At 44.0% G+C, this 25,431-nt stretch overlaps 1 protein-coding gene across 1 annotated transcript in view; it reads right to left on the bottom strand.

The window, feature by feature from the left end:
* Window positions 1-1,092: 1,092 nt before the first annotated feature.
* SMC6 (structural maintenance of chromosomes 6) overlaps window positions 1,093-25,431 on the bottom strand; it is a 43,480-nt gene continuing 19,141 nt past the window's right edge. Inside the window, exons 14-26 of the mRNA XM_056856899.1 lie at window positions 25,126-25,327; window positions 20,820-20,934; window positions 19,375-19,535; window positions 14,616-14,751; window positions 13,656-13,727; window positions 12,955-13,125; window positions 12,307-12,444; window positions 10,704-10,849; window positions 9,974-10,099; window positions 6,442-6,547; window positions 3,485-3,637; window positions 2,567-2,664; window positions 1,093-1,208 (exon numbers count right to left, since the gene is read on the bottom strand). Of these exons, the coding sequence (XP_056712877.1) occupies window positions 1,097-1,208; window positions 2,567-2,664; window positions 3,485-3,637; window positions 6,442-6,547; window positions 9,974-10,099; window positions 10,704-10,849; window positions 12,307-12,444; window positions 12,955-13,125; window positions 13,656-13,727; window positions 14,616-14,751; window positions 19,375-19,535; window positions 20,820-20,934; window positions 25,126-25,327 (1,736 nt within the window). The 3' untranslated portion in view covers window positions 1,093-1,096. The remainder of the gene's footprint in view (window positions 1,209-2,566; window positions 2,665-3,484; window positions 3,638-6,441; window positions 6,548-9,973; window positions 10,100-10,703; window positions 10,850-12,306; window positions 12,445-12,954; window positions 13,126-13,655; window positions 13,728-14,615; window positions 14,752-19,374; window positions 19,536-20,819; window positions 20,935-25,125; window positions 25,328-25,431) is intronic.

Below are 25,431 nucleotides of genomic sequence, written 5' to 3'. Positions count from 1 at the left end.
TTATTAGAAGAATTCACTGGAGAGAAACAGAAGAACCTATACAGTTAGTTTTAAAGGAACAAATTCTGATTAAAATAAGAAAGTATTGCTAGAATTTATAGTAAGCTCTGGCTTTAGTAGGTGAGACTTTAAAATATCACTGAAATGAAAGTGTAGACTATACATAGAAGGCTGAAATGGTCTTTTGAACTTGTATGAGTATGTACTTGAAGATCTTTGCAAGATAGCATTATATCCAATAGATGCTGAAAATGATACCTGGACAGAGAATGCTATATCCCAGAAAAGTACTTGTTAGAATTATTGTATGCTGATTTAAAATACCCCTATGGTGGCTATGAATAAGAACGGAACTTAATAAAATTACAAATTTGAACAGCAATAACTTAAAACACACAAAAAATCAGTCCCACTAAATCCAACTCTCATAGCCAGTCAATTGAGTTTAAAGGCCTTCTGAAGATGTCCAGCTTCGTTCAGAAGGTCCTAGGGTTGGTAACCGCTCACTTCCAGAATTTGGTTACAGCAGCTGAAAAGGCCTTCCCTCTCATGGGTCTCAGTCAACCTCATTTCAAATCAGGTTGGTTCCACAGGAAAACAATCTCTGGACACTAAAAGCTTTTGGCCAGTTGCTACGTAATGGTACACAGAAGTGATAAATGTATTAAGTACTATCAACGTCAATCTGTAGTAGCTAAGATATACACCGCCAGAGTCCAGAAAAACCGACTGTTCTAAACATAAGTTAGCTGATCAATATGGGATACTGCTTATGTCATAGAAAAGAGTGGCCATTTATTTATTATCAGAGGAATCGTGGACAGGAATTTGTTCAATTGCTATTACAGGTGTTAAAACCCCTTTTGTAAACTTAATTGTCTCAGAATAGTTGCTATGTAAAATGTATTTATTGCCTGCTGTCTGGTATTTTGTAATACTTTTGTAACAGTAAAATCAGCATGTCTCTTGCTTCCACGAATAATATATTTCTGTTCATTTCTTTGTACAAACAAAACAGCTACTGCAATGCAGAGAAGGCACTAGTGCAAAATTTCAGTCATGTATTAAGTTGACAGTGATGTGCAGTACAAGGTGCTCATTCTTCATCTTCATCTTCTTCGCCTCTATGATGGAAATTCAGTGTGCTTTGTCCTCTCTCCGGGTCTTGCATTCGGAGGATTCGAATTAAGCGGCTGGTAGGCAAGGAACTAGATATTAAACAGTACAAAGATAATTAATAATGGTTTCTCCTTGAGCAACTTCTGCACTCCAGCCATGCTAGCTCTCCATTTCTGATCTGACTAAATTGATAATGACTTTAAACTGATGTGCAAATCCTCAGTAAATGGTATATGCATTACTTTAATCAAGACTTTCATATTGAACTTTTTTAGTTGCTTTGGCAAGGAATGTTGCTTGTAGCCATGAAACAATCCCTGAGGGGAAAGTAGCTGAACCAATAGGGCACAACGTGGCATAAAAATGCTATCATCTGTTGTTCGCGTTCCAACTTCTTATTTCTACAGGAGCCAAATTACAGGCTCGTCACAAGCTAATAGCATAATAATGGTGGCAATGTACACCCTTCAGCTGCAGGCTCCAAAGGTTTTTATGGGTGTTGTCTCATGGCTCCTATGTAATTCAAAATTCTGGGGGAAATGCCACAGGGAGCTTCTGCAATCTTCCTTGGAGTTTACACGAAAAGGCTGCAGAAACTTGTTTTAAATACAGCAGGAGCTGATAGTGTGCAAGCATACATGGCATCTGCCAACTGGACTGGAAGCTTTATTTTAAAAAGGGTGTGGGGGAATGTGACCTTGATCAGAGAAGGAGAATGGCTAGAAGTTCTTTTGTTCCAAACCTAGAACTGATTGTACATGCATACTACTTCAGTGAAATCAGCTTCCTCAAGTGTAAGAGTTTCAGAAATACCACATTGATTTTGGTACATCCATCTGATTGAGTCAGCAGCCGGACCTCTCCCGCTAATGGGTGCCATGATGGCATGGAGCAAGGCTGGCAAAGAGCAGAACACTGCTCCACACAAAATGGAAGCCTCACAGAGAAGTCTGGGATCCACCTTGTGTGTTTGACCTGGGCGGGAAGACTTGGGCATATATGCATTCCAGCTACTGCTGAAGAATAGAGAACCCTTGTGAACAATATATCATATTACATAGGGGTGGCAGGAACAAACTTGGATCCAATATCCTATTTGATACTTCCTTATTTTTTAAATTAAAAATGGAAAAAAATTCTGCAGCCTCAATTTAATTTTCTATACCCTTTATTTCCATGAGTCAGTATTCCCACTGACATTATTAAACCTCATCTAGCAAGCATTTACCTACTGCAAGCCTTTGAGATGGAAATTTAAATTATATAATGTTTCTGGATTTCGTGGTTAAATACCAAACAGTATATTTGGCAGCATGGAAGATGCATGCAACAGGGCACAAAAGCGGGGGGAAACCTACTAAAATCCCACACACTACACATGAAAGGAATTCCTGCTAACATCTCACAGTTAATTGCTTTAAGCCAGAAAAACAGATGAACAAATCACCTCATATTCTGTGGCGTGAGCAAAATAAATTGACGGTAACGTTGAGAATCTGCCATCTTAAGCATCATGTCCATTGCAATTCTTCTGTTAATCATATCCTAAAAGATTCAAACACAACTATGAAGGGTCTCATCATATAAACATCTTTAATTCAGGTTTAAATATCCACCATGTTGTAGCACAAGCTGAGATCCAAAGACCAAAGCAAAGAACACAGGTACGGGGGAATCCAAAGAACAATGTTGCAGGGAAGGGGGGAAGGCAAGTTCTCTGGACTTCCTTGTATGTAGTGAGCCCAAGAATACCCTATGTCTTACTGAGCAATGGACCACCATGAGATGGAAGATCCATGACTGGATCTCCTGACATTTTCTGCCATGGGAGGGAGCTCCAGATTTGCTTGGACCATCACCATAGAAGTGGGCTAAACGTATTTCCATGCATGATTTTTCGTCCTTTTCCCAAGCTATTAGCCCTGCTGGCCGAAGTACACACCTACATTTGAATTGTATGGATGTGGGGTTTTCTGTTTGATAGGATGCTTATGAGCTTAAAGGGAGAGTACAGATGAAAGATGCTGCCAGCTCCTCCTCCAGCCAGCTTTGTGGGTCCTGACCCTTCATCTCCTGGTCACCCATCCCAAGAATTCCGGTTTCATGTATAGGTGCTGACATCTCAAGAAGCCAACACAACTCTCCAGGGTGGCAGCCTAGAATAACTTATAAACGATCTTTGGTTTCAAGGGAAAGGCACATGATACAAACAACTTTGCTGAAGTTAAACAAGTGCAGGTCTGAGAACGCCTGGGTGGGGAGATTTCTGGGAACCCTGTATATTTCACGCTGAGTTTTGTGACGGATGAAAACTGGCCTATCAATTATTAGAATAAGCATTAGAATGAGTACATTAAAACTATACCATAAAGACATCAAATTCATCCAAACATCTGAAAGGAGATTCTGCAATTGACCACAGGGAAAGGATGAAGCACACAGTAGAGAAGGAACGTTCACCCCCAGATAAAGACTTCATGTCATCCAGAGCAGCCTTGTTTCCCTCTCCAGGTTGAACCTTTGGTTTTATAAAGAAAGAGAAGTATTATTATTAGAAGCAAATTTGAAAAATACATATTTCCAAAAACGAAAACATTTTCCCAACACTGCAGTACAGATTCTCTTCGTGAGGGAACTTGCTCTTCATGAGCCAGAAAGTATCCTGTGATGGTGACTCCTTCCATGCTTTCTGATCTATCTGCCAGAGAGGGACCGCCTCTCCCCATTTTGAATGTATACTGGCTGAAAAAAAGCCCACCCTGACTCTAGTTGCTCAACACAGATTTACAAGTCAAAAACACGCACAAAAAAATGAACTTTGTGAGTGCAGAGGGTACAAGCTGTTTTTAACTGTTAAGGAACACTGACCATGGGCAATTGAGTTGCATGGAAGTTGAACACAAGTCACTTTTAACTTCAAAAAAGGATGAGATTAGTTTAAAAGAAACTGAAAAGAAGAGTTGGGAGGAGCAAATCTCGTCAGGATGTCTAGAAATAATTTAAAACTTCAATAACAGATGCTCAGCTAGAATGTATATTGTTACTAGGAAAGGTAGAAACGATAGCAAGAGGAGGCTTGCACGGTTAGCAAATGGGGTCAAAGAAGCTATAAAAAGCCTGGGCCAAATGGGGAGAGTTTGATCAAGCGTAAACTCTGGTAAAAGAAATGCAAGATAGGAATAAGGCAAGCAAAAACAGAATTTTATGGAATGCATCACTAGAAACATTAGGACAAACAATAGAAGAGTTGGTTTTTATATGCCGCCTTTCTCTACCACTTAAGGAAGAATCAAACTGGCTTGCAATCACCTTCCCTTCCTCACAACAGACACCCTGTGAGGTAGGTGGGGCTGAGAGAGTGTGACTAGCCCAAGGTCCCCCAGCTGGCTTCATGTGGAGGAGTGGGGAGTGAGTTACCCGGAGGCTGCTGAAAACACTAACTCAGCATGCAGTTTGGGCTGGATGGTGGGGTCTCGTCATGCCTCAGGGAAGAAGTTTCTCCATGCGATTCATGGTGAACTCAGTACCACCACTACAGCACTCATGTGCCGGAGAACCTAATAAGCCTACCTGATATCTCAGTAGAGGCAGACATGATGTGGATGTGGGAGATATTCCTCCATCTTGGGGGATTAGAATAACTTCCCATAAGCCCTGCCTCCAAATCCGGATAGGACTAATCCCTCTCAGGATGTGGGTCATCCACTGAGCAAGACTTATCACAAATATTCACAATGCGGTACATTAATTTATTCATAGCTATGTAACAGATACTTCAATAGACAACACTGTTTGAACGGGAAAAAAAGTGTTCACACTTTCATCTCAGGGTGTCTTGAAGTAAAAGCCGGTAATGAAATAAAAGGATACAACTTGTGTTAACAGTAATTAAACTAGTGATAGACAAGTGATGCTCCCGCTCAAAATTTGCTGAAATGAATGAAATTTTTACACTGAAAGTGCTTTTGCTGAATTTCATGTGGTGCAAGTAAATACCAGAAACACAGACAACCTCACAGAAATTATGAATCCCCATTCTGACACGGAAGCTTTCTGGGTGATCGTTGGCCAGTTACATACTTTCAGCCAGCCCACCTCCCATGGTTGTTGTTGCAAGGATAAAATGGAGGAGAGAAGAATGATCTAAGCTGCTTTGGGTGCCCATTGGGGGGAAAAGGCAGGATATAAACGAAGCAAGAAAATGACTAATCAAATAAAGCAGAATCGCTACGGCTTGAACAGCTGTAGAACCCCACTGTTCTAAGAAAGTGGCATACATGGCATTTATAGTCCCAGTAAGGAACGCGTATTTTTGTAAAATTAATTCAATGTTGCTAGAGTCTCTCTTGGGAGTCTGAGGACACCTGCAGGCTATAATGATAATGACAATTTTCCAGATTAAGAAAGTGACATGAGCAATCCAAGAATAGCTCAGCTAAATCCTGAGCTGTATGAAAACCTGAAATCAAAGAAACACGCTGCAGTATTAAAACACAAATGGCTCAATAAATATGGCTGCTTAATAGGAAATTCCTCATGCACCAACAAGTTAAAAAAGTTTCAGCAAGAGGAAAAACATACTAACCACGGTCTCAGGGGTGGGGGCGAAACCTTTCGTCAACTAGTCAAGGTTTTCAAAAGCATGCAAACTAGAGAAGGTAGTTTCAGACCTATTTATTCCAATGGGACTAAACTAGCCAAAGTGAAAATGCTTGCACTTAACTTTGTAATAGTTTTTACAGTTTTATCAAGTTGGACAATCTGATATACTAATTTCTGGCTGTTCAAACAGACTGTATCAATAAACTTGAACTTGCACATAACTGGATTAAGCTTGATCTACGACATATTAGTATTGTAGCAGCTTGCACTTTAAGTTTAGCATTTTAGATTGCCAACGCAGATGTAAAGAGTATCTCAATAAAGGGCCAGTATCTTTTCTCCCCATAATACACCTCGTCCAAAGCAGAATATGGAGAGAAGGGATCTGTACAGACTAGCCCTAAGAAGTATCATGCTGTCAGTCATACTAGGCAGGGCCAGAACAAAACTCTCTGTGATTGGTGAAACCTCTCTTGGATGCTTAGCTTAGTTCCATTGTATGTCTGAACACCTGGTAATTATGGATAGCCTAGCAGCATCATGAGAACTGGACCACCACCCCCATATGACAGGGTATTCACTCGTGCTGCTCAACCACTACTACAGTTTCACTGCCAAGCCTGGCTCAACATAGAAATTGAGAAAAAGAAATTGAATAGCAAGCAAATATCAAGATAATTACTGCAAATTCATCCACACTAAAAATATAAAGTTACTTACTGTAATTGACAGCTTTTCATTTTTGTGGTCAAACTCAATTTTTCCAGAATATGACCGCTGACTTAACAAAGAATTAAAGTAGTATTTGCACCGCATAGTCAGAAACCTTCAGAATGAAAACAAACAAAATACTTAAATGCCCACTGAAAATATATATTACAAAGGATAAGGAGAAAAAGCTCTACTTCTAAAGCAAGTATATGGAAATACATTTCCATTTTTCAGTCTGAATATTCAAAGGATCACCCACTTCCTTTGAGTAGTTAAAATTTATGTAAGTGCTAGTATGAGTCAATTACCACTTTAAAAGATAAGGAAATTCCAGTTCAACAAGTTCCACAATTCCCTGAAAGATCAAGCAGAATGGAGGCAAAGTATGTAGGGTTTTACACACTTTATAATAATTTATAGTTATATTTCAGAGTGGTACTTCTGGGACTATTCAGTACAACTGTACAAATTTTGCAAGCTTTATTCCACTCCCAGGTGAAGTTTACAATGGGAATAATTATAAGCATGTTACATCTATAGGCCATTTTATTCAGTGGGGCTTACTCCCAGGAAAGTGTTCTTAGGATTGCTGTGTCTCTCACAAGCTCTGCTTGCAGCAGGCATATTGAGGGTAGGGATGGGGGAAAGGGCATACCCTAAGAGATCTATTTCAAAATAAATGTCATAAGTTCCAAATGATAAACAGAGAATTGTCTGAATTGGTCTCCACATTACAATATTACAAAGTAAGGCAGTCCCGCAAAGGTTTTCCACAGATTACATTGAACCTATGTCAGACCAGATTTCCAACCATAGACAATAATTGAGGGTGTGTGTGTGAATGTCTCCATTGAAGCCTATGTGGAATCTTTGTGGGGCTCTGGGGGCTGTTTTTTTAAGGTATAGGCACCAAATTTGCAGCATAACTACTGGTGACTCCTCTTAGAAGAACCCCTGAGTTTGGCAAAGATTGGGCCAGGGGAGTCCAAACTGAAGAAGAGTCACCAGTAGTTATGCTGCAAATTTGGTGCCTCTGCCTTTAAAAAACAGCCCCCCAGAGCCCTGCAAAGATTCCACATAGGCTTCAATGAAGGCATTCTGCAAATCCAATTTTTTTTTTGCTTTTTTGGATTGAGCTTTTTTGGCTCCAGTCAAATGGCACCTTCTTTGTGCCATATCTGAATGCACACCCCTAACCCAGACCCTAGAGCAGGGGTCCTCAAACTTTTTAAACAGGGGGCCAGTTCACTGTCCCTCAAACACTGTTGGGGGCCGCCCCCCCGCCCAAATGGGAAGGCAGCCAGGCGCCCAGGCAAAGAAAAGTTAACTTGCGGCAGGAGGGCGTGCCGCCCCTCCCCCAGGTGCCTCTCCATGGCCGACACTCCCCCCTTCGCTGGGCTGAGAGACCCCCCCCCCCCGCCGTGCGCCCTCCTTTCCCGCCTCCTGGAGCGGGAGGCAGGCTGGGCTGGCCCCCTGCTTGGCAAAGAGCGCCTGAGGGGAAGGGTGGGGGAGGAGGCCGGCAGGAGACGGGGGTCTCTCAGCTGTCCCCTCCCCGGAGGCGCCGCCACCCAAGCCCCCCGTGCGGGGCCCCCAGCGCTTGCTCACCCGCTCGCCTCGCTCAGCTTGCAGGCAAACGGGGATGTTCTTCTTCCAGCCCGGCATGGCTCCTTCAGGGCTGTGGCGGCTTTTGTGGCAGGAGGAGCAGCGGCGGCGAGGGGCACATTGCAGTCCGAGGCGGCGCCTCCCGTCCCCCAAGCCGCGCACGAGCCTCGGGAAAGGAAGGAGGCGGCGGCTCTTCAGGGCAGCCGCGGCGGGGAAGGCGCAGAGGCGGCGGCGGCTCCCGGGTCGGTGCAGGTGTCACCACTCTGCTGCTGCCACCGACGCTTTATACGGCAAACGGCCACCTTAGTTTGGGGAAGGGACGGGCGCGGCGGCGGCTCCGGAGGAGGGGGCCGGGTTCAGGACCCTGATGGGCCGGATCCGGCTCGCGGGCCGTAGTTTGAGGACCCCTGCCCTAGAGTAAACCTCTAATTGCTACATCACACTGTCTTTCATAGTGTGGCTGCTGTTGAATAGTTGCAAACAGCTAGGACTAGGTGAATCATGCAACTCAGGCAGTAGCAAGTCGCCTGTTGTGCTGACCCTGGCCCCAATGAGTTTTCCCTCAAAGGCCAATTTAGCCCTGCCCTCTCCCTCTTTTACTGACAGAAACTAAACCTGGAATGTTGAAGTTGCCTAGCAACAGCCACTGAGGGCATCCATTTCTTAAAACTACAGCTACTCCTTTTACTATTTCGGGGGGATTTTCAACCTCCCCTTTTTTTAAGACTACTGATTTTTCTGCAAACCTGAGACATTTTTCAGGGATGCATAAAAATCTGTCTTGTCCATTCATGGCTACAATCTCTGGACTTGAGTAACCAGTTTTGGCCAGGTTGAGAATTATTCAGTACAACTATACAAATTTTGCAAGCTTTATTCCCTCCCAGGTGAAGTTTACAATGGGAATAATTATACAAGGCAGGACCTACTGGACTTGTAGGGGGGAGGAATCCCATCCTGCTGGGCAAGACTGCTCCCCCCACATATGTTCAGCCCACCTGACTCACCCACTCACCAACTCCCAGTGATTCTGGGGAAAGCATTAGCAGCTCCTTTCTTCCTGACCATATTGCTACCCCTATGCAGCTTACAGTGGTAGTGGGAGCAGTGGTTCCTGCTACTCTCCCTGCCCACCTGTCCATCCTCCCACCCCCGCTTGCCAGCAGTCAGTTTATGTCTTTTAGATTCCCTCCCTGGCTGAGTGATGCTCTGACAACTCAGTAGTGGGGGAGGGGGAGCAGCAGCAGCTCATTCCTCACCCCCTCATTGCCTGAAGTCAGTGACTGAGTGGGTGGGTAAGCCAGGCTGGTGAGTGGTTTACACTGAGGCAGTTGAGGGGGGGGGGCTGCCAGGCTTTTCCTTCCCTTCCCTGCTTAGCCCCCGTGCTGCTGCTAATGTGGCCATGATGGGGGGTAGAGACTCCTCCTCCCCATCCTCCTCCTTTACTGCCAGCCTGCTGCACCTCTGTCATGGCACCTGAGAGAGTGCTGGGGGGGCAATAGCCACTTCCCCAGGGAAACGCAAGGCAGGGAAACTTCCCTGCTCTGCCTGCTTACCTGTGACTCCCCTCCCTCCAAAATCTCTATTTATAGAGGATGCGTGCCGCCAGGTGACAGACACGGCACTGGCTCTTCTGCCTGGGCACCTAAACAGCAGCGGAGACAGAAACTCGCTTGCTCAGCAACCTACTTTGCCTTCTCAATGGCAGTGGCTGCCAGGTGCAGTTAGCTTTTTCTGTGCTTGTGCAGTCAACACTCTTGCACTGGAGGGATTAAAATGAACTGTTTAAAGAGTTAAGATTTTTCTGCAAGCCTGGAGGTCCTCCAAGTTTGTGGGGAAAATCTCACTTTTGTGTAAAAGGCTCTAATCTGTGGATTTAAGTATATGTGCAGACCAGGTCACACTTTACTATCATGTATAAGATGATAATCACACCCACCTTCTAAAATGTATAAATGTTTTATATCTCTGATCCATCACTTCATCCAATAGTTTAATAAATTTTTTCAAGTTCTTGACTTCACCCTCTGCATTCTGGTATTTTTCTTTTGCTTCCTGAAGTTGCCTGGTTGCCAATAAAAGGGATGGTGGCATATGAGAATTAGCAGAAGACACAGTCTGAGAATTCAGGACCAGCCCACTTTAACAAACTTGGTTTGCTTAAAAAACCTTGTGGCAAAACAAAATGCTACACCGGCTAAATTTTCTCTGTGACTTTAAAATATTACCACTATGTAGCATAGGAATGGTTTACGACAAAAACTATCAACTGCTAATACCCTTCTCCTGGTTAACAAACTAAAAGATCTGTGTCAGAAGCAAAGAACAAAAAAAAGATCACCTGTACTATACCTGAATACAAATATTTACAGGCTGCATTACAAAAATGTGAACAAGAGCCAACTTGACTTGACCCACAATTCTACTTCCACTGAAATGTATAATAAAACAGTCTAGCCCCTTTTCATATCAGAAATGTCACTGCACCCCATGTTTAGGCAGAGCTGCAGTGCCTCTACGTGAAGTCCATGGAGAAAACATTTAGATTTGTTAGGCACTACAGAACATATCAAGACAACCCCAATACAAAGACGACAGCAAAAGTCAAACAGAAATACAAAGAATATCCTTGTATACTCAGAAGGGAAACAAGGAACAAGTACGTTTACCTTATTATTTCTTCTATATCTCCAGTACGCTCCCTTTCTGAATTTATCTCATTTCTCAAGCGATTCATTTCTGTATCAAGACGCTTAACAGTTTTATTTACTTCTATTCTCTCTGGGTGGATTTCGGAAGCCTTTGCAATCATTTCCTACAGATTATGTTAAAATATGCCAAAATTATCTTCATTAAATCTCTGCAACATTTTGAATGAGAAAGGGAAGACAGCAAATATAGAAAAAGCCCTACTTAATTTTATTTATGCAGCTTCATTTCTGATAGTAAGAACAATTTTGGGGTGGGTGTGAGTTGTAAAGTCACTTTCAGTTACTGTTTAAGCAACAACTGTAAGGAAATAAAGAGAAACTAGTTCATAGTATCCAATACTTTCAGATCATTCAAAACACTTTGAATGATCTGAAAATCCTCTGATATCAATGGGCTTAGAAGGACACTATAATTCACTAGGATCATTCACTGCGCTTTCCCGGTCCATATCTAATACTATCAGCCTCTATATTACATCTTTTCGTCATTTAAAGCAAGACATTAGTATGTGCCTATTTTGAAGCACTAGGGTAGGATAATCTTTCAAAGGTTAAGAAAAATACTGCACATGCAAAATGTAGCTTCAAAATACAGAGGAAAAAGAGTAACTTTCATTGGCTGATGATTACCACCCTAATGTTTCAGAACCTAAGAACTGCTTTAGTGGATCAGACCAAAAGTAATTGTCATCTGGCAATTGCTCCTGGAAGACCATAATGGAGACATCTACCCTTCCTAGTTTTTTTCTGATTACCCTTTTGAGACTGTGACTAGAACTGTATACGACATTTTTAAAATGTCAGTACAAGTTCACTGGTGCAGTTATACAAATCTTTATTTGAGAAGCTTTGAGTTATTTGCACACTGTAAACATATACTAAAGAGAAAATGAGGCATACCAACACTACCATAAGGACCAGAATTCATCTTTTATAAAATAAAATAGTTTTAACGCTTGGAGATTATATCCTTTTTCAAAGCCAAGTCAGAATTATGTGAAAGTAAAATTATGCAAATTCAAGTATAAATCATTCAGATAGCGGCACCAGTTTAATCATTATTTTGGTACATGGAACAAAATAACCTTGACATTAGTTTATCACCTTGTCTTTTGTTTTTGCTAGCAGGCCTCTGGTTAGAACCTAACAGGAGATCTTACAGTATTTCTCGTTTCATGAGGGCCTGCCCTCTATAGGGTGAGCTATCTTATAACATTGCATATTCATAAGTTTCATCAGTATGCCTATCTATACTTTCTCTTGTTAAAATACCTCCCCTGCTTGGGCAGAAGAGGAAGCTGGAAGAAGGGAAAATAACAAGCTATGTGTGAGTCTGGAAGAAAGGCCTCCTTCTAAGGATCTTAAGCAATGCATTTGAAAGCATACAGTACAATATTCAATGTGCGTATTTATTCATAGTTTAAGACGGCCATTTGGTTTTTACATAAATGTAAAGAGATGAATAAATGAAAGTAAGCACAAGGGAATGCTTACAAATGCAGTCTCAGCATTTAGTAGATAGCCCACTAGCAAAGACAGACTTTATAACCATATCAAATACCGTCAGTTCTCTCTCTTTTGCAGCTAGATGATTTTTAAGGTTTTTTATGGATTCCAAATGCTCTTTCTTTTTCCCCTCATAGTGTTGCATGTAATTTCTACTGTGTTCCAATTCATCGTCTGCTTGATTTAGTCCATCCTGTTAACCATAAATGAATATGAATGTCAATTGGTTACAATATTGACTTAAGTTATTATCACTCCATTTGACCTATTAATCTGTTTATCCTATAAATTCAATAAAAATGGGTAACAACGGGCATACCAATCATACTTATGATTATTATGGAATAAACAATACTAGAAAAATAATATTATTTTTGGTCTCAAAGAGATCAAAATAATCCAGATACCAATGTCATTAAACTCTGTTGAAAGTTTCAATAGCAAAAAACTCAAGTCAAATATAAAAACTGCATATTTTAATCACTAGGTAATTATCCTGTGAGTGTTAGTATTCATCATATTCTCGTAGGTGTAGTGTCTATACTACTCTAGGTTCTGAATACTGCATTATCTCAATTTAAAAGTTGTCAAATAGTTCCGTCCATACTTCATTAAAAATTGTAACACTTTTCATACAAGATCTTTTAAATTGTGCCCTACACTGAACAGCACTTTCAGAGTATATACTGTTTTCATAGTGTACCTTGACTGGGCCTGCTTCTTCTTCTACGTGATGGATTTTTTCTTTAATTGCTGCTAATTTCTGTTCTGCTTCTTGTAGCCTATGCTTTCCCTCCTCCATTTCCTTCTTCTGCTGAAGTATATTCTTCTTATCATTTTCCATCTTCTGCTTGACCTCTTCAGCTTCCTCTTCCTGTTAAAATTTTTGAATTTCAAGGGTAAACAGGTTATTCTTTTAAAATGTTAACACTATTGTCAATCTTTGGCCACAAAATTAGCCTTGGATGCATCCAAGCCAATCCCAAGTTTACCTAAAATGTGCCGAAAGCATGCTGCAAGAATACCAAAGAGTAGAAAATGCTAAACTTACTGCTGTTATTCCCAAAAACTGCAAATGAACTTAGTTGCTATCCCACCATTGAAACATTTATCATTTTTTATTTCTTATTAAATCAGCCAAAGGAATCACCATGCTGGGCCAGTTTCATGATAACTTCAAGTGCATCAAAGTATGAATGCAAATATTTTCAATTTCGAACAATTTAGTATTTACTAAATTTCAATTATTTCAGAATTAGCTTTAGTTAATTTAATTTAAGTGTTTAAACTTAGACTCTTCTCATGATCAGTTAAAACAAATTAATATCCACAGAATTCTTATTAATTTTCATAATAAAAACTACTCTCCCCCCATACCATTCAGAAAAGAGCAACAATGCTTACTAATGTAGATATGATGGCTGACTGTTGTTCTTCTAGATCTGCAATTTCTAGACTTATTTCTCTCATTTCTGCCTGAAATAACAGTGAAAATAAGTACATTATTGCTAGCAACATTATAGGCGAGGGATAAGGAGAGACATTCAACAAAGACATTAAATTACTGGGATTAAATACAGATAAAAAGCTTTTAAACCAATTTGTGAACATTTTGCAACTAAATCCAGGAGAGCTCAGTTGCGTTACAATACGGGGGCTGGTTGGCTTCCACAGATGCATATTTGGTGGACTAGTAATATTCATGTGTTATGATTCTAATGTGTAAGTTGGCCTGTATAGCCCCTTCCAACTTTATGATCCTACGACTTGGCTGGGACCTGCAGCCCACCCCAATATTGCCTGCTTGATGCTGCTGCACTCTTGCCACCTCCCCACATGCTTCAATCACTGTCATGTGCTGGCCGACTGACTCATTGGCACATGCTGGCAGGAACTAGGAGGAAAAAGGCACAAGCCAGTTGACTTACTCACAGACACACCTTTCTCTTGTACCTATTTGTACCCTTTTCAGGTTGTACATTCTCAGATTGTACTTTCTTGTGTTTTACCATTCTCAGGTGGTCTTCCCTGGACGTAAGCCTTGCTGAACTCATGAGAACTTACGTCTGAGTTAACATGCATAAGATTGGGCCGTAAAAAGGTCCCGAGCCACCTGAAGAAACCTGGAGAATTATTTATGAGCCCAGATGTACAAAACTGTTTCATCCTTCCTTTAAAGCAAGCATCAGGCCCCACTAGATCTCTCTTACAAACAGATGCTAAAGCTTTTAAGCCTAAAAGACAAACACGCCTTAGAATTCAGAAGAAAAACAAAACTATTTTTAAGATGCTGTATTATGTAACATATCCAAGCCAATTGTAATTATTTTGCAATATGACTGTTTCTTCCTAAACATTTCTTACCTGTTTTTTCTTTTGATGCAGTTGGTGATTATTAATGATGTTTTGATTCTTTCCTATACTATTGTTAATGGAAGATATTTTTTGTTGACAAGAGGAAAGCTGAGCTTTTTTGTTTCCAATTTCTTTCTCTAAGTGACTTAAAAGGAACAAAGCATTATGAAAGTGCCTGTAGAAAACAGATCTTCCAAACAGCAATTCAGAAATAACAGAAGAATGGACTGCTTACTTGTAATGGATGCTCTTTGAGTCGTCATATGTGTGGTGATGCATACAGGAATCCTTGATCCTGCACGCATCAGATGGAATTTTTTCCAGCTAAGCTGAAAGCAATTTTGGCTGTAGATCTGCCCACTCCAGTGCTGTAGGTACCAATGTATGTACCTCAAGTGGGTAGGGCTCAATGTCTTACTCAGTTCTTCCCAGAACTACACTGGCAAGTAAGATAACTGCTACTGGAATGGGTGGTTTGTGTGACTACTCAGGTGACCACTCGAAGAACATCTATTACAGGTAATTTATTCTTCAAGGTGTCTGTGCATTCCCATATATAGAAAGGACAGTAAGCTGGGAACAGATCAAGTCATGCCATCAGACAAACACAGCAATGGAGACACAAGTCCTGTGTTCTTTCTCCAGACAGAGAATGAGCCTTGGATACTCACCGTGAAGGCTCCTTCTGCTCTAAGATACGAAGGGCATCTACGATGGGGTGTTTCGGCTTCGCATGCTTCGGGAGGCAGGACCTAAAAACTTTGACTCCCACTTCCTGTCTCCTGGGAACGCCCCCTGTCTTTTCCAGTTCAAGACTTTCTGAGAATTAGTGGGCTCAAACAGAAACTCCCCAGGAAGGAAGCAAGCTCAGAAAATATGACGTGGTTAACACAGGACAACAGTGTAACAGGTAAGAAACAGTAGCACGGAGAAAAACAGTGCAAACAGGTAACAACAGTCGTAAATGTATGATACCTAACTAGGTAACGAAGGCAAGGCACATTGGTAATAAGATTAGTGAGAAACTGACTTACATTTTTAAGGTTAATTTTACCCTTACGGGGGAGAATACCCCTGATAATTTTCTTCCAATTTTACTCAGAACGTCTGGGCGGGGAGATGCCCTTCGTATCTCAGAGCAGAAGGAGCCTTCACGGTGAGTAACCAAGGGCATCTACGACTCGGACATACCAGAGCTGTCCCCCTATGGGTGGGATTAGACGTCCTGTAATACACTTTGAAGGACCCGTCTACCAAAGGCGGCGTCCAACGAAGCGTATAGATTTAGCTTGTAGTGCCTAACGAACGTGGAAATTGATGACCACGTAGCAGCCTTACATATTTCTTCGAGTGGGGCCCTATGGTCAAAGGCGGTAGAATGGGCAGTAATACTAGGAGGAACCGGCAGATTACTGTGTGTGTAAGCGTGAGAGATACATTTTGTGATAGTTCTACTAACCGCCGCCCGGGACATGGGTTTTCCCTTGTTAGGTGGGGTGAGATTAATGAAAAGAGAATCTGAAGTCCTCAGAGGGCCTGTGCGTCTAATGTAAATCCGCAGAGCCCATCTTAAATCTAGGAAATGCCATTCCTTTTCTTTTTGACACTTCGGATGTAGGCAAAAGGAGGGTAGCACTAACTCCTGTTCCCTATGAAACCTGGAACTAACCTTTGGGCAAAAGGATGGGTCTGCCCTTAGCACCACCTTATCAGCATGAAACGTACAGAGGCCCGGTCTAATAGATAGGGAACTGAGTTCCGAAAACGCTTCTCTTAGATCCACTGAGGTAAGGAAGTCTCCCGGTCTGAGAGCCTCTGAGATGGATTTCAGGGTCTCCATGCGGAACTTTTTTCGATGGATGAATTTGTTTAAGAACTTTAAGTCGAGGATGGCTCGCCAATTGCCGTCTCTTTTCGGAATTGTAAAGAAAATAGAATAGACGCTGGATTTCCGCTCCAGGAGAGGAACTTCCTCTATGGCGTGTATATCTATCAGATGTTGAATAGCTGCCAGCGTTCTCAATTGCTTTTCTTTGTTCAGAGGACGTGGAGAGGGAACCACCCGATTGGGGGGTTCTTGAAGAACTCTATGTGATAGCCTAACGACACTATCCGCATGACCCATGAGTCTGGGTGGAAGGAGGACCACTGGTCCAGAAAAAGACTGAGCCTGCCCCCCACATGCTGTGGAAGAGAGTCACTGTTTGGGTTGTCGTGGGGTTTTATCCCCTCTATCCGACTGGAAATTGGAGAATCGGGAGTTCCTGGAGTAGCGACCACCTCTGCGAAAGGAACCACGTTGTGAGTTCCACTGACCTCTCCTGTTGTCTTGTCTGTAGAGTGACAGTGTGAAAGGACTGAAAGGAATTCTGTTTGGATATTTACTATCTCTACGTAAGACCTTGGGCAGTGCCTTCTTCTTATCCTTGGTTTCGACAAGGATTGGTTCTAGTGACTCTCCAAACAGTTTGCTGCCCTGATAAGGATAGCCCATTAGCACTATTTTGGAGTGATGCTCTACCTGCCAGGGACGTATCCACATAGCTCTCCTGGCAGCTACTGTAGTGGCCATTGCTCTGGCAGAGAACACCATGGTATCTAGGGAAGCCTCGGCCAGAAAGGAAACCGCTTTAAGAATTCCTGAGACCCCCTCTAGGGCATTCCTGTCATCTTCGGGTATGAGCTGTCCTAACTTTCTGACCCACACTATTCCTGCCCTGGATACAAGGGCTGACGTGATGGATACGCTAGAGGCCAGGGCCGAGGCTTCATGGGAATGTTTGCAGGTTAAATCGACCTTGCGATCAACTGGGTCCCTAATCATTACCCGGCCTTCCTCTGTGGCCAGGTCTGCAGAGTGTAGTGCAGATACTGGAGATTCTACCGTGGGTACACGTAGAAGGTCTGCAGATGCAGTGGCCAAGCTATAAAACCTTTTAGTGGTTTGAGGGACCCTTTCCCCCGCTAGGGGCTTCACCCATTCAGCCTTGACCAGTCCCGTGAAATAATCTGGGACAGGGATAAAACTAGAGGGAGTGTCATTCATGTGGAAAAATTCCTTTGACCCTTTCAGTTTCTCAGAAGAGGAACTTTTGGAGTCTTCTGACAGATCTAATGCTGCTAAGGTTTTAGTTAACAGTGAGGGAAAATCTTCTGCATTAAAGATTCTGTTTTGCTTATTTTCCACAACTATCTCCTCTCCACTAGAAGAGAACTCGCCCTCCTCTCTCTCTTCCTCCTCCTCATCCATGCAGAAGGGAGAAGTATCAGGCCCCTGCTGTCTAGACAGAGAGACAGGCTGAGGTTTCAATCCGGCCCCCCGTGAGCAGCGTGTTGCGTTTGCTTGCCTTGGCGCACGAGCTGGCGCTTCTCTTACGCCTGGGGGGAGACGCCTCCCTGGAGGTTGAGGTGAGGGGGGGGGGGCGGGAAGGCTAAACTAACCATTCGCAGCCCCTCTGCGAAGGAGTCCCTAACGAGCACAGCAAGCTCTGCCCGTAAGAACTCCAATCCCCTCGCCCCCGCAATCACCGGTGGCGAGGGTACGTTACCTGTGGCTGCTCTCGTGGCAGGCCCTGGGTAAGCTGAGTCGGCGCTATCTTGTGGCGTCGGAGCGGCAACCGCAGCTGTGTGCTCTGCGCCGCAGCCCACAGACGGAATGGCAATAGCCGTTGTATGCTCGGGGGCAAAACCTGGGATCGGAGCAGCCGGAGCCGCTGTGTGTCCCTGAGCACATACAAACTGTATCGGCTCTGCGCTCATTTTTTGAAGCTTTGGAGCTTTTGGGACACGGGCGGCCGTGAGGAGGCGTTTTGCTGCTTTTCCGTGAGCCGAGCCGGCTTTCTTTTTCTTAAGTGTGGCTTTTTTTTAACTTTAGTCTTAGCGCTTGCCGACTGACTGCAGGAAGGCTGTTCCCTGTCTGTAGCGGGTCTCAGGAGGGAAGGATCCAGATCACCCTGCATAATGTACTGGTCTGGGCGACCCTCCGCCATTTTGTTTTGGCGGGAACCCGGCTATTATCCCCTCACCCTCAGTAATCCCTTAGACAGGGGTTAAAACACAGTGGGTAACACACAGGAATAGACTACAAGAGGTAAACAACTAGGAAAGGGTATGAGATTAGGTAAGGATAGAAGACAAGATGAAACCTTTCCTATAGCTGAGCAGAGAGCTGCAAAAAACACGCTCTCCTGATAGCGAGGCAGGAAAGAACTGGAGAAGACAGGGGGCGTTCCCAGGAGACAGGAAGTGGGAATGAAAGTTTTTAGGTCCTGCCTCCCGAAGCCGAAACACCCAATCGTAGATGCCCTTCTCTCTCAGAGCGAAAAGGCAATGATTGTGTCCATCACTGCTGGGTAGTTTTCCCCAACACCTAGATTGATACTTGAAAGTCATGCAAGTGCCATAAGGCATGAAACGACAACAACACACAATCCGGAGACTGATAGAAGGGTAGAAACACTGAGGCAAACAAGAAAGAAAGAATAAAAGGCCTAGTTCATTCATCATTTTTTTTTTTACATGATGAGGCTGCTGCAGTGGTCAATGAACAACTGAGCCCCAATGTGCACCGGAGCCTCTGGCCTCAGACTGGGCAGAGCTACTGCCAAAATCAGCTTAACTCCTGAAAACTCCATCCAATACTCTGCGCAGGCTCAAGCAATCATATATGTCTGAATGGACACAGACACCCAGAGAAGAACTGAACTGAACCACTGAAAAGAATTCTTAGCCATTTTAGAGAGAGTGCTAGTAAATACTTGACACTAACCTTATATCCCCTTCCACATCTCTACTGAGGAACCTGGGCCTGGTATTGTCAGAAGAATAATAACGATTGTGAAACACCTGATCACCATCAGCAGTGAAAGCTTCTCTACAATTTTTTGGAGGCATTCGCATCGTCATTACTTCGCGAGCTTCCACATTATTCTAAGGAGTAAAACAAACCCAACAATGGGACCTTTTCTGGTTGTGCAGTACTTAGCATGAATAGGAAACGACATTAAAAGAGGACCTGTAGAATTAAATTAATGCGGCTTCAGGCCCTTCCTGGTTTTCTCATGCCCTGGGTGACTGCCCCTGAAAAAAACCCTGCTGAAAGAAGATGGGCATACGCCAGTATTCTCCTGATTGTAGTAGGTCTGCATTCATCTTTCTGGAAGAACCTAATTTGCAGGCAGAATGTTCTTTCTTGAAATCAGTTACATTTTGTTTCCATAGAACAGCAAGAGGGATTACTACAGACACCAGGGAATCTTGCTTACTATTTAAATCAGACCTCAGTCTCTGCCTCACTCCAATACATAGAGGCCATCAAGCAGGTTGCTTACAACAAAACCATTGCAGGGCTAGCATCTAAGGGGCGATGGGAGAACAGCAACACAAACAATCAGGCGTAAATAGCAATACCTTACTGGGGTAAAATGGCCACAACTTTATTGGTTCCAGTTGACAGAGCCTTGGCGCAGCATACGGGCAATGGATCTGGGCATCGGCTGGCCTGCCTGATGGCTGAGGAGCAGACCACCCAACCCCCAGCCAGCCTGCTGGGGGAATACAAAGGATGGCAGTATGCGGGACTCCAAATGGGTATAAGCCACTGCATGAGTTCCCCTGCCACTTGAGGCAGCCCACTTGCCCTGACAGCCCCCAAGCTGGCCATGCCCCTGCAAGTCCTCGCTCTGAAATCCCTTAAGTGGATCCCAAAAGATGAGGGAAATGGGCACCCAGGCTGAGTTTCTCCCAAAATGGCACCATGCTAACACCGCCAATAAGCTGTGACAAAGAACAGATACGCGAACAAACTGAAGAACTGTAATACTGGGATAAAGGGAGGGATCGGAGGAACGAAGCCGTGAGGCATAACAACCTTGGCAGCATGGCCACATGAATATATACAGGGCAGGTGGACCTGAGGTGCCAGGGAGCCTGCACAGCCACAGAGGCTTCCCCAGCCATTGTAGCAGACACACCATCAAACCCCGCAGCAGAACACAAGTGTTGCCATTTCCCCCTGTCCCCTACAGGCCTGCAAACTGGGGCTCCAAGTGAGTTCGGAGCCTGTGCATGTGTTAAGTCGACGAATATCTGATGTTGCAAACGTGTTGTCTGTTACTGGCCATGCAGCAATACAGTCTAGCATTTGGTCTAACGATGGCTGCCAGAAATACTGCTTTTTTTGCATATATTGGAACAGCAAGAGTTAAATCTTACTTTGATTAGCAGGACGGTTTCTATACCCCGCATGTCAATCAGACAGTTGGCAACCACGGGATTATCAAATTCTAGTGCTGTCAACACTGAAGGGTAGACAGGATGATCAACTGCCCTAGAACAAAAAGGAAGAGTTAAAGCAGAAGTGCTCTTCTGTTAAACAGTGAAAGTACACTAGAAGTAGTATTACAAAAGAGAGAAGGCACAATTACAGAACATTTCAGATACATTCTCAGAACTTCAAAATTGTTGTATTTGCAAAAGTTCACTTAAGATCAAATATTAATGTCTAATAGTGAACTCAAAGGCAATTTCCAAAAACCGCAGCTGTATCCATCAAGAGCCTGGGGTTGATCTATGGAGATCAATGGAGGTCACCAATATAGCCAGGGTGGCATTTTACCAACTCCACCAGATTAGGCTGCTGGTGCCCTACCTCTCTCGCCCTGACCTAGCCACAGTGATTCATACAATGGTCACCACCAGGGTTAGACTACTGTAACTTGCTCTACGCAGAGCTGCCCTCAAGGCTGCTCCGGAAACTTAAACTGGTCCAGAATGAAGTGGCATGGGTCCTTACAGGGATGCTGTGGAGGGCACACATTTGACCAGTGCTCCACCAGCTGCACTGGCTCCAGATTGAGTACTGGATCAGGTTTAAGGTTTTGGTACTGACCTTCAAAGCCCTAAATGGTCTGGAACTATCGTACTTGCAGGACTGCCTCTCCCAATATACCACCACCACCCCCAAGAGCATTTTGCTCATCTGGTGAAAATCTTCTGGTGATCCCCGACCGCAAAAAGCATCCGGCTATCCTCCACCAGGCCAGAGCCTTTTCGGCTCTGGCCCCAGCCTGGTGGAACACCATGCCCAGTGAGATTGGGCCCTGCAGGAGATGGAGTTCCATAGGGCCTGTAAAACCAAGTTGTTTTGCCAGGCATATGGTGGAGGATAGCGAAGGGTTTCTATCTGTTTGGCCTCCCCTCCTGAACACATGAAGCTGCCTTACACTGAATCAGACCCTTTGTCCATCAAAGTCAGTATTGTCTACTCAGACCAGCAGCGGCTCTCCAGGGTCTTAGGCAGAGGTCTTTCACATCACCTACTTGCCTAGTCCCTTTTAACTGGAGATGCTGGGGATTGAACCTGGGACCTTCTGAATGCCAAGCAGATGCTCTACCACTGAGCCACGGCCCCTCCTCTTCCTCTCCTCTCCCCCTTATTCTTCTTTCCTTCCCCTGCCTTTATGGTTATTGTTTTTATTATTATTGATTGGTAATTTGTTGCTGCTAGGGCTTTAAAGGCACCGGGATTTTATTAGAGGCACAGTAATTGTTTTTATGGACCAACTCTGAGATTGTTTTATATGGATGTAAGCTGCTCTGAGCCTGACTTGTCAGGAAAGGGCTGCCTAGAAACCTAATAAACAAACAAATGAACAAACAAATAAAATGTAGCAGTGTTTGTGTGCTGCATTCTAGAGATTACAGAAGTTCATGCCACTGTGTACCAACTACCTCCCACCTTCATCAAAAGCATGAAGTAGACACGTTTCTGATGAAGTATTCTCCCAAAATCAAATTCCAACTCAATCCTACACAGGAGCAGGTTTGTAGCTTGGGAGTGCTGCAGAATCATGGCCTATGTGGTTGGAGGCTCAAGTCTCCTCTATGGCATGTAGCACTTTTTATCTCTTTCTTCCAGCTACAGCCATTTCTCATCTCTTATCCATGCTGGGATAACAGGTTAGATTACTGTAGTGCATACTATGTGGAGCTGCCTTGGAAAACAGCCTGGAAACTACAGCTGGTTCAAAATGTGGGAGCCAGACTACCGTTAGGAATGGGGTGCAGGGATCATATCACTCATGTGCTGAAAGATTTGCAATGGCTGCCTATTTGTTTCAAAATGAGATTCAAAGTGCTGTTTCCTACTTTTAAGGCCTTAAACAGTTTGAAGCCAGGATACCTGAAGGCTTGCCTCCTCCTGTACTGTCCAGCCCACAAGATCTCCTCACAAGCCCTGCTCTGTGTCTCTGCCTTCAAATAAGAGGCAAGTGGCAGCTAGAGTCAAGGCCTTTCCAGTGGAGGTACCTAACCTGTAGAATGACCTTCTGGGACTGACAGGTCAAAATCCTGCCTTTTTCTGCCAACTACCAACTCCCCTTAAATTCATTGAGATGATTCCAGTGAAAAGTCTTGGTATCAAGGGGCATCTCTATAGCTGAGGCTCCATGAAAAGGCTCCATGTTGGGAGGAATCATGGTGCCAAGGCTAGGATCAGAATCTGAGATGGGATCTATAACTTTAGAGAAGGAGACTTGGCATATGATCCTTTGGGCATAAAGATGGCAGCAGAGTAGATGACTGGACAGGTGAGTTGGGAGTCTTCCAGCTGTCACTCCTCCATATACAGGAAGGGAGTCTTTGGAACCATCTCCATCTGAAAAAAAAGAGCTCAGGAGGCTCAGACTCTACTAGTACAATGATGATATCTGCATCAGTTGATGTCAGGAAAATGGATGGAGTGGAGACAAAAGTCAGTACCAATACAGTACTGATGCTGCTAGAGGAACACTCTTAGGGTCTTTGTGCTTCGGTCTTGAAGCTTTAGGAGACTTCAGTCTCTTTCATTTTCATTCCAGCAGGGTAGTCGCTTTTCTCCTTTGTTGGAGCTTCAGTCATGGCTGGTCTCAAGGCCAAAACTGAGGATGCTGATTGAGCCATAATGGCTGAAGTTGAAAGAGCTCTATGTTGTAGCAAAGTACAAAGCTCAGGTAATTTCAGACAGATCTAACAGGAGTCTAAGGAAATCACTCACACAGAAAGCAGTAGTCATGCCCATTGACAGAAGGTATCTTGCCACAACAGAACTTACAATTTTTGAAGAAAGCTGTGATTGCCATAAGCACAGGGCCCTCAAAGAAGAACGGAGAAGCCAACTATTTACATCAGGGGTGGGGAACCTCTGGCCCGCAGGCCATTAAAGGCCAGAAGCATCATTTGCTGCGGCCCGTGGACTCTCCTGCGGAAGCCGCTGCCATTGCTGCAGCAGGGCCGTGTGAGTGCATGCGTGTGTGGGGGGAAGCCGGGAAGGCTTCACCTCGATTGCGCCGGGCTGCATGCGCGGCCAAGTGCGTGCGTGTGTGGAGGGAAAGCCGGGAAGGCTTTTCCCCACTCGTGCCAGGCCTCTTTCGCGGCCAGGTGCCTGCGTGTGTGTGTGGTGGTGGGGGAGGAAGCCGGGGAGGCTTTTCCCCGCTCGTGCCGGGCCGCTTGCGTGGCGAGGTGCCTGCGTGTGTGTAGGGAGCCAGGAAGGCTTAAGTGCGGTCTGTGAAGGAAGGCTTTTTTCTCTTTTCTTCTTCTTTTTCTGTCACTCTCTCCTTTTCTTTCTCTCCCTCTTTCTCTCGCTTTTTCTGTCTCTTTCTTTCTGTCTCCCTCCGTCCTTTTCTTCTTTCTCTCCCTTCCTCCATTTCTTTCTCCCTTTCTCTCTCTTTTTCTCTCCCTCCCTCCCTCTCTTTCCTTCCTTCTTTCCCTCCCTCCCCTTCCTTCTCTGCATAGCCTCTCCTAGGGTTGCCAACCTCCAGGTGGTGGCTGGCGATCTCCTGCTATTACAACTGATCTCCAGCCAATAGAGATCAGTTCCCCTGGAGAAAATGGCCACTTTGGCTATTGGGCTCTATGGCATTGCAGTCCCTCCCCTCCCCAACCCCCACCCACCTCAGGCTCTACCCCAAAAACCTCCCTCCGGTGGCGAAGAGGACCTGGCAACCCTAACCTCCCCCACTCCCCGCCGGGAGATCTACGCCTGGTATGGCCCCCGAATGATATAAATATGCAAATGGCCCTTGGCAGGAAAAAGGTTCCCCACCTGATTTACATTAACAATGATCTATTACTAGCACAATACACACCACACACACACACACAACCAGCTCCAGAGAGACGGTTACTCTCAAGAGGTTTCCCAATCCAGTTGCCAGTGTGGCAGATGACAAGAAACTGAACAGGGGGCACAACTCCTCCCTTTGGCGTATGATCAGTCTGAGGTTACATTTTTAAGGGATAGAGATTTCCTGCCTAAAGTTAGCTGGTTTTGAATCTGAGCAGGATCAAAGCCCATCAATGTGATGCACAGAATCTCACAGTTAAGTAGCCTACAGATTTTTATCATAGAATTACGTGTTTTTTTTAAACCCTATATATTTCAAAAAAATGCATTCAGCCTCCAATTGCAATACTGGACTACTATATATCAAAGACATATGCAATTTAAGTTGTACATACAAAAGAGTCAGCGCATACTTACTTTTGCCTTACATCATAAATATTATTCCGAAAAGTACTAACAATGATTTGAGGTCGGTAGCCAGCTGGACAGAACTGTGACATCAGTGTCTGTAATATTTTTTCATCGCTATGGTTATCGCAGCAAAATGCCGAAACCAAGCTTTTCAAACATGCCTCAACAGCCAAAGCAAGTTCAGCATCTTTCAGATGAATAAAAACACCTAAATACAAGAATAAAGTCTCAGCATTGTACACAACGATCATCAGCATGTCATGATTCACTATCAGCTACATTCAACAGTAAGGAGCATGGCCCCCTATGAAA

Source organism: Euleptes europaea, chromosome 10, assembly GCF_029931775.1.
Source record: "Euleptes europaea isolate rEulEur1 chromosome 10, rEulEur1.hap1, whole genome shotgun sequence".
Taxonomy (NCBI): Eukaryota; Metazoa; Chordata; class Lepidosauria; order Squamata; family Sphaerodactylidae; genus Euleptes; species Euleptes europaea.
Note: the sequence above shows the minus strand (reverse complement) of the source record. Positions and strands in the feature narration are given on the sequence as shown.